The sequence below is a fragment of the Salvelinus sp. IW2-2015 genome, linkage group LG21 (assembly GCF_002910315.2).
Source record: "Salvelinus sp. IW2-2015 linkage group LG21, ASM291031v2, whole genome shotgun sequence".
NCBI classification, from domain to species: Eukaryota; Metazoa; Chordata; class Actinopteri; order Salmoniformes; family Salmonidae; genus Salvelinus; species Salvelinus sp. IW2-2015.
Genome location: NC_036861.1, coordinates 1414683 through 1430336, shown reverse-complemented (window position 1 = coordinate 1430336; position 15654 = coordinate 1414683). Strand labels below are relative to the sequence as shown.

General features: G+C 44.1%; 2 protein-coding genes across 3 annotated transcripts; both read left to right on the top strand.

The window, feature by feature from the left end:
* The first annotated feature begins 43 nt into the window (after positions 1-43).
* Positions 44-5002, top strand: LOC111982394 (TAF5-like RNA polymerase II p300/CBP-associated factor-associated factor 65 kDa subunit 5L). Of its 2 annotated transcripts, none has more exons than XM_024013964.2 (5): positions 44-385; positions 833-974; positions 1215-1319; positions 1477-2258; positions 2438-5002. In XM_024013964.2, exons 2-5 carry the CDS (start codon positions 836-838, stop codon positions 3233-3235), a joined length of 1824 nt encoding a protein of 607 aa, XP_023869732.1. In that variant the 5' UTR covers positions 44-385; positions 833-835; the 3' UTR covers positions 3236-5002. The 2 variants fall into 2 exon arrangements, with proteins under 2 accessions (XP_023869732.1, XP_024003610.1); XM_024147842.2 differs by lacking the exon at positions 44-385 and adding an exon at positions 396-528.
* A 453-nt stretch (positions 5003-5455) lies between these two features.
* LOC111982408 (calpain-9) lies at positions 5456-14271 on the top strand. The gene is made up of 19 exons (XM_024013976.3): positions 5456-5777; positions 6838-6907; positions 7154-7272; positions 7490-7623; positions 7889-8057; positions 8341-8510; positions 8624-8701; positions 8872-9032; positions 9369-9526; positions 9700-9908; positions 10142-10178; positions 10268-10348; positions 11105-11162; positions 11420-11484; positions 12825-12893; positions 13031-13109; positions 13343-13459; positions 13623-13681; positions 13813-14271. Exons 1-19 carry the CDS (start codon positions 5607-5609, stop codon positions 13837-13839), a joined length of 2031 nt encoding a protein of 676 aa, XP_023869744.1. The 5' UTR covers positions 5456-5606; the 3' UTR covers positions 13840-14271.
* Positions 14272-15654: the final 1383 nt, after the last annotated feature.

The following is a 15654-nucleotide window of genomic DNA, read 5'->3' as shown; positions in this document are numbered from 1 at the left end:
CAGTACATAGTTGGTCCACTAGATCGTGCCATTGAATACATTTGTTTGAACACTAATTCATTTTTTACGAATAACATTGTCATTTATGAATAATCCCTTCAACTAAAATTACTGATTGTAAATTGATTGCTTTTTGCAAGTTGCTAGTTGTTGTGTTTGGTTGGCAGTATAGATTTCCTGCCATCACATTCAGGCAAGATGAGTCGATCGATCGATGACTCCAAGATGAGAGCGAGCTGCTATTTGATGGAAGGGGTGGACATACATGATGATGGGGTTGCTACGAAAGGCAGTGGGATATTTGTGATAAAAACAAATCACATTGCATAAATATAATTTCCTTAATAGCTGTAACTGACACGGAAGAATATCAGCACGATATGCAGTGAGTGGCCATGATGTTGTTGTTGAAATGTTTTTCGCTAAACCCGCTTAAAGTTCGAAGGGCCTAGGTTAGCTAACTTTAGCTGCTGGCTAACGTTATTTTGCAAATGACAGGACTGCAATACTCTTTGCTTAAGTTGTTTGGTGCGTACTTTTACCAGTGCATTTGTTGCTCACTTGTACGGACATTCTCGCAAGTTTGCATGTTAACTAGCCATATAGCACATTTTTCTCTTCTCCAACAGCACTGAAGTGAATTACTCATGGGTCAATGTAATTCCAGGATTCTATAAATATAACGTTAGCTATCTAGTTTCTAGCAGTGTTTGTAATGAGTTAACTAACATGTAAATGCAATGCAGTAAGTTACATCAGCTAAACAACGTCTTAATGCAGGTAAAGCCTTTTCCTTTTGTCCAGGCTGCTATACTGTTTTGTATTTTCCCAGGTTATGAAGCGGGTACGCACGGAGCAGATCCAGTACACTGTAGCTCAGTACCTGAAGCGGAGGCAGTATGTGGATACTGAAAGTTCCCTGAAGGGGGCTAAACTGTCCCAGTCCGCAGAGGAGATGGCTGCCAACCTCACAGGTGAGGCTTTGAATTGTCAGCTGGCCGGTATCCAATGCAAAGATCAATGACCAAATCAAGTGAAACTAGTATCACAGATTTAATGGGTGAATGATGCCAACTATTTTTGCAGACATGATTCAGCAAATCTCACTTATTGAGAAGCTCAAGCATCATCTTTCAGTTTAGGATGAGTAGTAACAGGTGATTACTCATGGACATATACCTAATCTTATTAATTGTCTCTCTTTCTTTGAGCAGTGCAGACAGAGTCGGGGTGTGCAAACATTGTCTCTGCTGCCCCTTGCCAAGCTGACCCTCAACAGTACGAGACCCAATTTTCCAGACTACGCAATTTTCTCTCAGGTACTTGACAATTGTGTAGAGACTGATGATATGTACGCTGCTATGCAACATTATACTAGCTTACCACTTAGTATGAAGCAATGTATTGTAAATGCTATGCTAGTTATTGTGGGCATAGGATCGTGGCCTTACTCTTTGTTTATTTTCTCCGGTGCAGAGGCAGCGTTGCCATGGGGCCAGGAGGTGAGCTGCGTCCTGTACCCGCTCTTCGTTTATCTCCACCTGGACATGGTGCGCTGCAGCCTGAAGGGGGCGGTGGACGGCTTCTACAGCCGCTTCCACGGCCTCTTCCTGGGGGACGCCGAGCAGCGCTCCACCGTGGAGCAGCTTCGCCACGTCCTCACCCAGCAGGATGTTAACGCCAACCCTAAGCTCCTGGCCTTCCTCGACCACAAGTACGTGGTGAACCTGACGGAGCCGGCCTACAGTTACTTGTTACGCTATCTGCAGAGCGAAGACAACAGTACCCTCTGTAGGGCCCTCAGCACCCAAGTCCAGGTAGAGGTCACCTCCTCACCACGCACCGACTACCAGCTGTATGGGGCGACGGGTGCGGGAGCCGCCGGGGCCGYCACCACGGCCCCCAACTCTAACTCCTCATGGTCGGGAGCAGATGGCCCTGAGCGAGGGGAGGCCGCAGGGGTGGAGGTCCCCACAGGGATCCCGCAGAGCGAGGCGGCCCTGGAGGCACTGCAGGACTGCATTAAGAAGGTGCGTGAGGGGCCGCCGTCACTCACCACCGTGTGCTTCTACGCCTTCCAGCACACGGAGCAGCTGCTGAACGCGGCAGAGGTGTCGGCCGACAGCAAGCTGCTGGCCGCCGGGTTCGACAGTTCGGTCGTCAAGCTATGGAGCCTTAGGGCCAGGAAACTGAAGGCCAGGCCACACCGGGCCGACGTGTCACACATCCGCTTAGCATGCGACGTGCTGGAAGAGGAGGTGAGAGGATTTTCTTTGGTTAGGATTTTTACAGAAATAGTCAGTTTTAAGATAAATGGCATGGCGGTTGTTGGTATCCCTGCCGACAATTATGGGAAACTTTCACATATCTAGGCAGTAMAATGGTGTTTCCTCTGAAAATGTAAAATGTCAATGCGCTTTTTCCCCCCTGTATTCAGGCAGATGAAGAGGACGGCTCGGGCAGCGAGATCAAGACCCTGCGCGGCCACAGCGGTCCGGTGTTCCGCACGGCCTTCCTGACAGACAGCTCGGGCCTGCTGTCCTGCTCGGAGGACACGTCCATTCGCTACTGGGACCTAGGCAGCTTTACCAACACGGCCCTCTACCAGGGCCACGCCTACCCCGTCTGGGACGTGGACGTCAGCCCCTGCAGCCTCTACTTTGCCAGCGGCTCCCACGACCGCACCGCCCGCCTCTGGACCTTCTCCAGGACCTACCCCCTGAGGCTCTACGCYGGCCACYTAGCRGACGTGGACTGYGTCAAGTTCCACCCCAACTCAAACTACCTAGCCACAGGCTCCACGGATAAAACTGTCCGCCTCTGGAGTACCCAGCAGGGGGCGTCAGTGCGCCTGTTCACAGGCCACCGCGGCCCTGTGTTGTCTGTAGCCTTCGCGCCCAATGGGAAGTACCTGGCGTCAGCGGGCGAGGACCAGCGGGTGAAGCTGTGGGACCTGGCCTCAGGGGCTCTGGTCAAGGACCTGAGGGGCCACACGGACAGTGTCACCAGCCTGTCGTTCAGCCCCGACAGCAGCCTGGTGGCCTCCTCTTCCATGGATAACTCAGTCAGGGTGTGGGACATCCGAAACTCCCATGGGACGACTCACGCGGACAGCGCGTCCAGCGAGCTGGTGGGGCTCTACACGGGCAACACCAGCAACGTGCTCAACGTCCAGTTCATGGCCTGTAACTTGCTCCTGGTGACTGGAACGGCGCAGGAAAAACATGGACAGTAGCCATTTTGTTTTGTCTGGCCTGTTTGTCTGTTTAGTTTTGTTTTAAAAGACTGTTGTGTCTGGAGGTTCTCATCTCAGACATGGTCACCATGGAGACATGTATGTTTTCTTCCCTAAGCCAATTACAGAGAGGTTTAATTTCAGGTCAAAAGGTCACTTGCTAAAATTGCCCCTCGAGGTTGTTTTTGACAAGATCTCTGAGTAGAAAAAGTGATGTTAATCTGAACATACTAAAAAAATGACTTGGGTTTTATTTTGATGCTTATATCCACAATGCCAAAATGAGAAGTTACAGTTGAAGTCAGAAGTTTACATACACCTTAGCCAAATACAGTTAGACTCTACAGTTTTTCACAATTTCTAACATTTAAAAGTAAAAATTCTCTGTCTTAGGTCATTTAGGATCACCACTTTATTTTAAGAATGTGAAATGTCAGAATAATAGTAAATTTATTTCAGCTTTTATTTCTTTCATCACATTCCCCAGTGGGTCAGAAGTTTACATAAAGTACGATCTTTGTCCCCATGTGCAGTTGCAAACCATAGTCTGTCTTTTTTGTGGCGGTTTTGGAGCAGTGGCTTCTTCCTTGCTGAGCGGCCTTTCAGGTTATGTCGATATAGGACTCGTTTTACTGTGGATATAGATACTTTTGTACCTGTTTCCTCCAGCATCTTCACAGGGTCCTTTGCTGTTGTTCTGGGATTGATTTGCACTTTTCGCAACAAAGTACGTTCATCTCTAGGAGACAGAACGCGTCTCCTTCCTGAGCGGTATGACGGCTGTATGGTTTTCTTAGGTCTTGGCTGATTTCTTTTGATTTTCCCATGGTATCAAGCAAAGAGGCACTGGGTGTGAAGGTAGGCCTTGAAATAATCCACAGGTACACCTCCAATTGACTCAAATTATGTCCATTCGCCTATTAGAAGCTTCTAAAGCCATGACATCATTTTCTGACATTTTCCAAGCTGTTTAAAGGCACAGTCAACTTAGTGTACGTAAACTTCTGACCCTCTGGAATTATGATACAGTGAATTATAAGTGAAATAGTCTGTCTGTAAACAATTGTTGGAAAAATTACTTGTCATGCACAAAGTAGATGTCCTAACCGACTTGCCAAAACTATAGTTTGTTAACAAGAAATTTGTGGAGTGGAAAAAATAGTTTTAATGACTCCAACCTAAGTGTATATAAACTTCTGACTTCAACTGTACATGTAAGAGGGTAGATTCATTGGAAATAACTTTGATTTATGGCATTTTCACCAAGAACTACCTGATGGGTTCTACTAGTGAGACCTCATAACTTTTCAGGCTTCCCAAATATTTCCAATAAATTCACATCCAAGTAGAATTTCCATGTAGAATGTTAGCTTGGCATGGTTCCGGATGAGGATTGCATTTTGGTTCTAGTGCCTTGAGGGKCAACACCTGTTTTATTCGGTCACGCACAAAAATCACATTGATCTAAAAAATGGGTCTCTGGCTATTCGATTACTTGAGTTGTTTAAAAATCAGCATCTCCCCAGAATTTGTCCTCATACAGTTGTTAAACGTCATCACCGCTAACTGAGAAAATCACAGGGAAAGAATGACAACTGTACTTTGTTTCTTACTATTCTGTTAGTGGCATTATTTGTAATATGCTGAGAAGTGTAAACATATTTTTGTAATCTCTGACTGGCTGTACCTGGGTTTTRTATTTCAAGAGAGATGGCACCCTGTTGCATGTTTGTGGGTGAAAATGAATTGATAAAGTTACGAGAAAGATCTGGACTTGAGTGTTTTATATTGCTTCATATCTATAATAGTAAAGATAAAACAAATGGATACTCTAGTTAGTTGACAGACATTTTCTGTTCATATCAGCCTTTTATTTGTAATTGACAGTTTATTTTTAAATGGCCTATTAATAACCATTTCTCCACATTGATCCTGATGTTTAAGATCTAAAACTTGATCTTGTGCTGTTCCATTTCAAATATGCATAACATGTTAGCAGTGATGACAAATCTGTCACTACCTAAAACCTGACATTCTAGAACACATTCTATAGTGAACTCCTATATCAGAGAGTGAGGAGTAACAGCCAGTTGGGCAGGGAAAGTGGGTGAGGTAAGGTGCGTTGCCGTGGGAATGGACAAACCAGTTTATGTCAGGAGGGTGTGTACCTATCTACCCACCTGCTTGACAGGCTTGTCACGCCGTCCAAACCACATACACATCAAAGAAACAGGATTTGCAAAACACCCAACGCCCCTCTCTCTCCCAGTCTCTGTCACTGCTCACAAACAAGGGACATCTCTCCCCCACACACACACACACAGTCCTTCTCCATCTCTCCCTAGTTTCCCCTTTAGTCTGAGCCCTCAAGATGCCCGCCAAGTCGATCAGCACCCAAGCGGATGGGAAGACGTTTGAGCAGCTGAGGCAGGAGTGTCTACAGAAGAAGAAACTGTTTGAGGACCCAGACTTCCCTGCCTGCGACTCATCCCTCTACTACAGCCAGAGCGTGCCCATCAACTTTGAATGGAAGAGACCTGGGGTATGTAAGCTACAGTACAAATGGTATACTCCGAGGGAGCTAATGTGACTGAAAGMATACAGTAATTACAGTGGTAATTAGTGTAATTAGAACATTTGCAGTTGATCGTTGAGAGTGAATGGCCTGGATGGGGTCTCTGTTTAGGTAGATTGTGCTCATTTGTTCTGAAGGCAAGACACTTTGCAATGTTAAAGTATAGAAGACTATAATCCTTATATTTACCTTATTCACATTATAGGGGCGGCAGGTAGCCTAGTGATTAGAGCGTTGGACTAGTAACCGAAAGGTTGCAAGATCGAATTCACGAGCTGACAAGGTAACAATCTGTCGTGCTGCCCCTGAACAAGGCAGTTAACCCACTGTTCCTAGGCTGTCATTTAAATAAGAATTTGTTCTTAGCTGACTTGCCTAGTTAAATAAAGGTAAAATATCAAGACCAACCTCAAGACCAAGCCAGTTCTGTCTGAGTACGAGCTTTTATCCAACCATCCCTTTAAAACCAGTTCTGCAAGAGAGGAATGTGTTAGCCGATACTTTTATCTGGCTAATATCTAATTCCCTTTCTGTAGTGTTTGTCTTGAAACTTTGAACTTTAAAATGTCCTATGTACACAAATGAAGCTGGAGATACTGTACGTGCCTGTCTCACGTGTAGGGCACAGTCTTCTGGAATGTAGCCTTGAAGCATGCCTTGAATGTTTTCTCTCTGTTGACGTTGCTGGGAGTGGTGGTTGACAGGTTATGTGCTCAGAGAGGTTAGCTAATCTTAAGAGTTTAAGAAAACCATCTCTCCCTGTAACATTAGTGACTAAAATGGGAAAGATCCAACTAAGATCCTATTTGTGATCCTGAAGCATTTCTCTCTTGGTTGATCCTTGTGAATGAATACCTGTACCGTCTCTCTGTGTTTCTGCGTCCCTGGGGACTTTGGCTGATTTAAGACGCCAGGAATGTGAACACACCTTCCCGAAGCGGCAGATTCACTCCAAACCCCATCTCCGTTTTAAACCTGTTTCTCCACTGTCACTAAGCCTCTTACACCTGCTCCTATTCTTTTACAGGATCTTTGTGAGAATCCCGAATTCATAGTTGGTGGGGCTGATAGGACAGACATATGTCAAGGAGCACTAGGTTTGTATACATAGTACTTCTTATATGATACGAATCGTATATCATACATCCATATCCAAACACTAGAAATAACAATGCGATATTTGTCTGGGGACCACAAGAAAGCAGATTGCGGGCCTGATGTGGCCCCCGGGCCTTGAGTTTAAGACTTAGACTCTATAGCATTATATACGACACCTAAGACGGGAGGTTATGTCCATGGCTTTCAGTGTGTAGGTCCTGACTCATCACGTGTTTTTCACCCAGGGGACTGCTGGCTCCTGGCGGCCATTGCCTCTCTGACCCTCCATAAGGAGACCATGGCCAGAGTGGTGCCCAACGACCAGGGCTTTGACCGCAGCTACGCTGGCATCTTCCACTTCCAGGTAGACTCGCCCACTACACAGCTATCAACTGCCCATCACATTTATTGACAGAACATTGCGTTTTATCTATATGACAATATTACATTATTCACAGAATGGTTGAGTCTTAAATGTTAATTGTTACATAGTACTTACTCTATTGACATCAGTGATTACACAATTCTTTAGTTGAAGGAAGTCATCCGTAAGTATAGTCTGACATGTCTCTCTCCTCCAGTTCTGGCAGCACAACAGATGGCTGGATGTGGTGGTGGATGACCGACTGCCTGCTGTGAGGAACCGCCTGGTGCTGCTCCACTCTGCCTCCAACAACGAGTTTTGGAGCGCACTGCTGGAGAAGGCCTATGCCAAGTATGTGTAACTTGTAAACTTTGAAAAGTACAGGTATAACATTTATGCAAACTAAAATAGGTGTTTTGTACAACTATTGTCACTTATCGTCACGTTTTGCTTGATAGCGTGTAGTTCATGTAAAGCATGAGTATTGGATGATTGTAACCAATTTTTCACCAAATGCATGCAGACACTAGCTGCAAAGCTTGGGTTAATTTTCAGATGCCTGCTATTTGATGCCCGTTGTATCCCTAGTTAACCCATTCCATCCCATTCCTGTCAGGTTGAATGGGAGCTATGAGTCCCTGAAGGGAGGCTCTACCCTGGAGGCCATGGAGGACTTCACCGGCGGCGTGGGGGAGACGTACGAGACCAAAAGCGCTCCAACCGACCTCTTCAACATCATGAAGAAGGCCAACGACAGAGGCTCAATGATGGGCTGCTCTATCGACGTAAGGGCCTCCTAAACCAGTTTCAGTGGAAGACCATTATACATGGGGTCCTTAGACACCAGGTCCTGTATTTCCAAAGCATCTCAGAATAGGAGTGCTGGTCAGATATAGGATCAGTTTTTGTCTTTTAGATCACAATGAATAAGATAATATAGACAGGATGGACCTGATCCTAGATCTGCACTCCTACTACTATGAGACACTTTGTGAATACGGGTCCAGGTCTGAGAGACAGTCCTGGTCTTTGGTGACTGATACAGATTGTGATTTTTCCTCTCTCCAGATCACCAGCTCTGCTGAGTCAGAGGCCCAGACCGCTTCAGGACTGGTGAAGGGACACGCCTACTCCATCACAGGCCTTGAGGAGGTTAACTACAGAGGGAAAAAGGTCAAGCTGATCAGGATCAGGAACCCTTGGGGACAGGTGGAATGGAACGGTGCCTGGAGTGACGAGTGAGTGCAGTTAATTTCCATCAGGCGTTGCTGAGATGAGTAGGAATAAAAACCAGCGTACACTATGCATTATGGGAGAGTGGTTATTCTGTCATCTGTTTTCTCTCTTACAGGTCCAGGGAGTGGAATGTGATAGACAGTTCTGAGAAGAAACGCATTCTTCAGAACTCCATGGATGATGGTGAATTCTGGTTAGTAACAACAGCGATTGTAATACTTTTAGTTTTACGTCTGGAACTACATCCCGCATGTTCAACAGCAATAGGCTTTCCAGTGGCCCTGGACAGTTGCCGGACAAGGTCTGGGTCCAATCCTGTATACAGTGAAGACTTTTCTGAATCAAAATGGTTGCTGGTTTCAGGATGGAGTTTGAGGACTTCAAGGCCAACTACGACAAGGTAGAGATCTGCAACCTGACGCCGGACTCTCTGACGGACGACACCAAGCGGAAGTGGGAGGTGAACATGTTCGAGGGCAACTGGATCCGTGGCTCCACCGCAGGCGGCTGCAGAAACTTCATAGGTGAGAGGACAAGGTTGCAGACAGAAATGTAATGAATAGACTTGGCTTGATTCCCTATTGTACATGATTAACATATATATTCTACACAGTACATGATTAACATATATATTCTACACAGTACATTTCTATCTGAACGTCTGAGCCTCGTAATGTGACAGTCAGCTTGGTTCATACAAAGTTTGATGACTCAGATAAAAGGAATGCCAATTGTATCTTTGATGAATCCACTGTGCCAGAAGTGACCAACCTTGATTCTGGAATGCCAGAGAGTGTATATAGGCTTTTGTTCCAGCCCAGCCAGCAATAATACAACCATTTAAACCTGTTTTCCCCCAGATACATTTTGGACCAATCCTCAGTTCAAGCTGACCCTGCTGCATGCTGACGATAATAATGATAAGTGCAGCGTGGTCATCGCTCTGATGCAGAAGAACCGCCGTGCGCTCAGGAAAGAGGGACTGGACCTGCAAACCATCGGCTTTGCTCTTTACGAGGTTAGAGACACTACATGCAAGAAACCATATGCACAAACAATAGGAATACATTGGTTTTCAATTTCCTAGTACATGCTACCTATAGTAACAGTTATTTTGTTAATCACAAAGTTACTCATTCATTATTTGAAGGGTCTTTAAAAACATGTCCCTCCCTCTCTCTTCTCCCTCAGGCCCCTGCAGATGAGGACCACCTGGGGAAAGACTTCTTCCGTTACAATGGGTCCAAGGCTCGCAGTAAGACCTACATCAACGTGAGGGAGATCTCCGAGCGCTTCACCTTGCCCCCGGGCAACTACCTGCTGGTGCCCACCACCTTCCAGCCCCACGACGAGGCCGACTTCATCATACGCATCTTCTCTGAGAAGGCAGCCGGAACCATGTATGATATTTACGTTTGGGAGTATTGTCTGTGAATCAGTATTAGTTTCAAGCAGATAGTTGGTTAAGAGAAAGGTTGAATGAAAGCACTTGATGGCTGTAGCCAAACTACACTAAGATTTATTTGACTTTTAATTTTGCATGTAGCCTAAATTGTCGTTCAGTGTAAGATTTGCTGGACAAGTTCATGTTTGTGATTTGAAAAAGCTAATCACGGGATGTTGTCATCAACAGGGAGATGGGTAACACAGTAGATGCTGATTTGCCAGATGTAAGTACTCTGCTGTTGAATATCACAAAACTGCAATGCTGAGACGCTCTTTACTTCCTGTTGATGATGTATTGTGATGTATCTCTCAGCCTCCAATGCCCAGTCTACCAGAGGAGGAGACGGATGAGGAGAAGGGACTGAGGAGAATGTTTGAAAAGATTGCTGGTTCGGTAAGAAAATACAAATATTCTAAGAAATGAGGAGAGCTGTTTCTGCTACACTGGCAATGTCCCTGATTCAGATACTATGAGCATGTCGAAGGAAAACAGTAATGTCGTACCCCCTGGCCATAAGACTGTTAAATGGCTAACAACTACTGCTCTCCCTCTTATAATATCCCACTCCCACAGACGATCCACACACTCTACCGACTCTGACACACACACCTTCACTGTCACTCTTTCTCACACGCACACACACTCGCATACAGCCTCACTCACACACTCATAATTGATGCCACACACTTACACCCCCTCACCACACACTTACACCCCCTCACATAACTAAAATTATTGTTGATTCGATTTATTACTACCATTTACGCTGCGGTTAATTGATTATTGATTTCCATTAGTATCTATCTATTTCTGCTACTGGTCACTGTTACTCCTGTTTACATGTATATATTACCATTAGTACTGTATATTACCATAAGTATTTATATATTCTTGCTACCAGTCACTTTTCAGCCCTGTTTACATGTATATCCTACAACCAGTCACTTTTTATGTATAAACCCGACCACTCCAGTACCCCTGCACATTGAATAAGGTACTGGCACTGACCTGAAAGAGGTCTCGATGTAAAAATTTCACTGTACTGTTTTACACCTGTTGTGTCCTGTGGCGAATAAACTTTGAAACGTGTGCGTCCCCTATTGGTCATAGCCAGAATATCATATTTTGTCTATTGTGTCTTCTGCTTAGGACCAGGCCATCTCTGCCAAGGAGCTTCAGCAGGTGTTGAATGGAGTACTTAGCAGGAGTAAGCAGCCCTCCTCTTAAAAGTCACATCCATTGTGTGTTATTACAACTCAGACGTTAGCATAAAGAGCAATTCAACGAATGTCATTTGAATACACATCCACACGCACATAGGTTGACTCTTGACTCTTTTTAAAGCTAAATTACTTGCACACTCTGGGTCTGTGGGGTTATACCTTCATGGATTACAGGTTCTATAATATTGTCATGATTATTTTAGGAATTTGTTTTGATGTTCCTCTCTTTCTTTTCCTTCAGGGAGAGAAATCAAGTTTGACGGTCTGAGTCTCAACACCTGCCACAGCATCATCAACCTGATGGATGTATCCTTCACCTGTCCTAAACGCCTATAATGAGGCTTTGGAAAATGCATTACTTTGATCAATATTGGATTCATGCTTTTACAATATACTTTTGTATATATAGTGTATGTGGACACTCCTTCAAATTAGGGGATTTAGCTATTTCAGCCACACTGTTGCGGACAGGTGTATAAAATAAAGCACACAGCCATACAATCTCCATAGACAAACATTGGAAGTAGAATGGCCTTACTGAAGAGCTCAGTGACTTTCAACATGGCACAGTCATAGGATGCCACCTTTCCAACAAGTCAGTTCGTCAAATTTCTGCCCTGCTAGAGCTGCCCCGGTCAACTGTAAGTGCTGTTATTGTGAAGTGGAAACGTCTAGGAGCAACAACGGCTCAGCCGGGAAGTGGTAGGCCACACAAGCTCACAGAATGGGACCCGCCGAGTGCTGAAGCGTGTAAAAATTGTCTGTCCTCGGTTGCAACACTCACTACCGAGTTCCAAACTGCCTCTGGAAGCAACGTCAGCACAATAACTGTTCGTCTGGAGTTTCATGAAATGAATTTCCATGGCCGAGCAGCCGAACACAAGCCAAAGATCACCATGCGCAATGCCTGCGCAATGCCAAGCTTCGGTTGAAGTGATGTAAGCTCACCACCATTGGACTCTGGAGCAGTGGAAACGTGTTTTCTAGAGTGATGAATCACGCTTCACCATCTGGCAGTCTGATGGCTCAATCTGGGTTTGGCAGATGCCAGAACACTACCTCACGTAATGCATAGTGCCAACTGTAAAGTTTGGTGGAAGAGGAATAATGGTCTGGGGCTGTTTTTCATGGTTCGGGCTAGGCCTCTTAGTTCCAGTGAAGGCAAATCTTAACACTACAACCTACAATGACATTTTAGACAATTCTGTGTCTACAACTTTGTGGCAACAGTTTGGGGAAGGACCTTTCCTGTTTCAGCATGACAATGCCCCTGTGCACAAAGCGAGGTCCATACAGAAATGTTTTGTCAATCGTGTGGAAGAACTTGACTGGTCTGCACAGAACCCTGACCTCAACCCCATCGAACACCTTTGGGATGAATTGGAACGCCGACTGCGAACCAGGACTAATCGGCCAACATCAGTGCCCGACCTCATTAATGCTCTTGTAGATGAATGGAAGCAAGTTCCCGCAGTAATGTTCCAACATCTAGTGGAAAGCCTTCCCAGAAGAGTGGAGGCTGTTATAGCAGCAAATTGGGGACCAACTCAATATTAATGCCCATGATTTTGGAATGAGATGTTTGACGAGCATGTGTCCACATACTTTTGGTCATGTAGGTTATTTGCCTTGACAGATCAATCCAGGTTGACAATTCAGGGCAGCTTGAGTTTCAGGAGTTCAAGGTTTTCTGGGAAAAGATGAAGAAATGGATTGTAAGTACAGCATGACTACATGTTGCTGTCTGTTACAATATCATATATATTGTTATACAATAGCCTATGACGTCAATTTAATATTGAACATGTGTGTGGAGTGGAGGTGATAACGATGTCTATGGTGTTGGTTGCAGATGCTCTTCATTTCTTATGACACGGACCGGTCAGGGAAGATGTCCTCCTATGAGCTCCGCATAGCTCTGAAAGCAGCAGGTAAGAGACTACAGCGTGGTACATAGGGTTAGAACAGAATGCCTGCATAGAAGGTCATATCTCAATGGTAGAATGCTAGTGTTGAATCCTGTCTTTTGATCTTGAAGGTCTCTTTCTCTGTGAGTACTCCCACACTTTCYCAAGAAGACATTTCAGGGGGCCAGAAAGACAAAAGTGTGACTTTAGGTGTGAATCAGAGCCTAACTAGTAACATTCTGTCTCCACCATCCAAGGCATGCATCTGAACACCAAGCTCCTCCAGCTGCTTGGCTTGAGGTTCGCTGATGAGAACTACGACATCGACTTTGATGACTACCTCACCTGCATCGTCCGCCTGGAAAATATGTTCAGTGAGTACCAAGGGACTGTACCACCTTATGGGATGTATCTGCTCAAATAACTTGTATTTTCATGGAACAAGTAAACACTCAGATGTTTAGTGCTTTGGAGTTGTTGGACATACCCAATGTTATATTGGTTGTTGACAAAAAATATATATTTGTCCTCCCCCAGGGGTTTTCCAAGCATTGGACAACAGCAAGACAGGCCAGGTCAAAATGAACATACTGCAGGTATAATAAACATTGTATAATATGAACATTACAGTGGAAACATATTATACAACATGTAAAGTCCATCTGGTGTGATGTGCCCACCAAGACATGATTTGCTTTTGATTATGAAATAACTTTTGTCTTTTCAGTTCCTCCTCCTTTCCATGAACGTCTGAAGAGGATCCAGCAGAAGAACAAAGTAAAATAACGGGCTTGGGGTGCAATATGTGTTGCTTGCAAATACACTAATATCGAGTCGTTTCTGCTGGGAACGAGGTTAGCGAATACACTAGTTATAATCCATGCATAAAACATATGCTATATAGTTATAGCTATGTTTTAATAGTGTATGYCTTTGTCTCTCTTGAATTCACTCAATAGAGACATTTTGTTTTAAAACGAAACCAACATACTTGTGCCACAGTTTGGAACTTATGCCTCTTGTATTTGACAATCAGGAGAATTTGTGTTAAATTCTGTTTACAGAGTTGCTCCAATAATAAATAATGCACTGATCAAGTTTTAAAAGTTTCATCATGTTGACACCGTTTCAGTTGATTTCTCAGTTTGGGATTTAACAAAATAAAAATTCTATCATGAAAATGTAATATCTGCTGTCTGTGTCTGAGCTTTAGATTTGTCCGTAAATATTCAAATGTAGAATACTTTCTCAGCATGCTAAGAAGAAATTAAACAAATTGCCCTACATAAATAAGCAAATATTTTGGTGGATCTCCAATGAGTCGATATTGATTTTGGGCTCTGACATGACACGCTGCAAGATTCTTCACTTGGTGTTGAGGATTGTAGATACCACGCTGTCTCGAGAAAACAATTATGTTATTTAATGTAGCTACAAGGAGCTGTGGCTCAAAGCAACATKAAATATTTTCAGTCAGACATTCACGCTTGCCAGAGTTGAGATATCTAGCCAACATTTAGAATTTAATAGCATTGCTTGTGAACTTCAACAATGTGGCTTTGATTAAAGGTAAGTACAAACGTATACTAGAGAAGGAGCGATGACTACTGTTAGAGTCTACACGTTATGGGGATGCGAAATAAAGTCATCTCACTGGCTTCTTCTCTGGCGAGCTCTCATTGGCTATTGCTCATCTCACGTTACAAAAGCTTTGTAGATTTCGTGCCAATAAAATAAAACAGACTATCACAACTGGCAGTGATTGGGAGCCCCATAGGGCGGCGCACAATTGGCCCAGCGACGTCCGGGTTTGGCCGGTGTAGGCCGTCATTGTAAATAGTAATTTGTTCTTATCTGATTTACCTTCTTAAATAAAGGTTACACAAAATATCGGGACGTCTTGAGTTGAATGACGCTGCGAACGATTCCTGTTCATTATCGATTAGTTTGGTCGTCTGGGTTATACCAACTGAAGGGGAACACATGTATTAGGGGAATGGGGATACCTAGTCAATGTAYAACTGAATGCATTCCACTGAAATGTGTCTTCCGAATTKAACCCAACCCTTCTGAATCAGAGAGGTGCGGCGGGTTGCYTTAATYAACATCCACGTCATCGGCGCCCGGGGAACTGCCTWGCTCAGGTGTTGCTTTATTATTCAGGAAAGTGTCAAGACCTGACCCTCAGAACCTACTTGTTAACAAAATTAACAACGTTTCCTTTAAAATTATTCATAAATATTATCCTGACAACCACTATATGGAGAAGTTTAAGAAAAACAAAATTTTACCTTTTGTAATGACCACCCGGAAACGTGTTGCATCTTTTTTGGCATTGTATTCATGTAAGGAAACTGTGGCAAGACATCAGTAGATTTATAATTGAACACATTTATGGAGATTTTACACTATTGTGTAGAGATGTACTGCTTGGATTCTTTACCTACGATAGAAATAAGTTGAAACCATTTTATGTAATTAATTTCATTATTCGTTGTGCCAAATTTCGTATTCACAAATGTAAATTTACAAACAAAACACATTTTCTTACCTTACAAAAATAAATWGA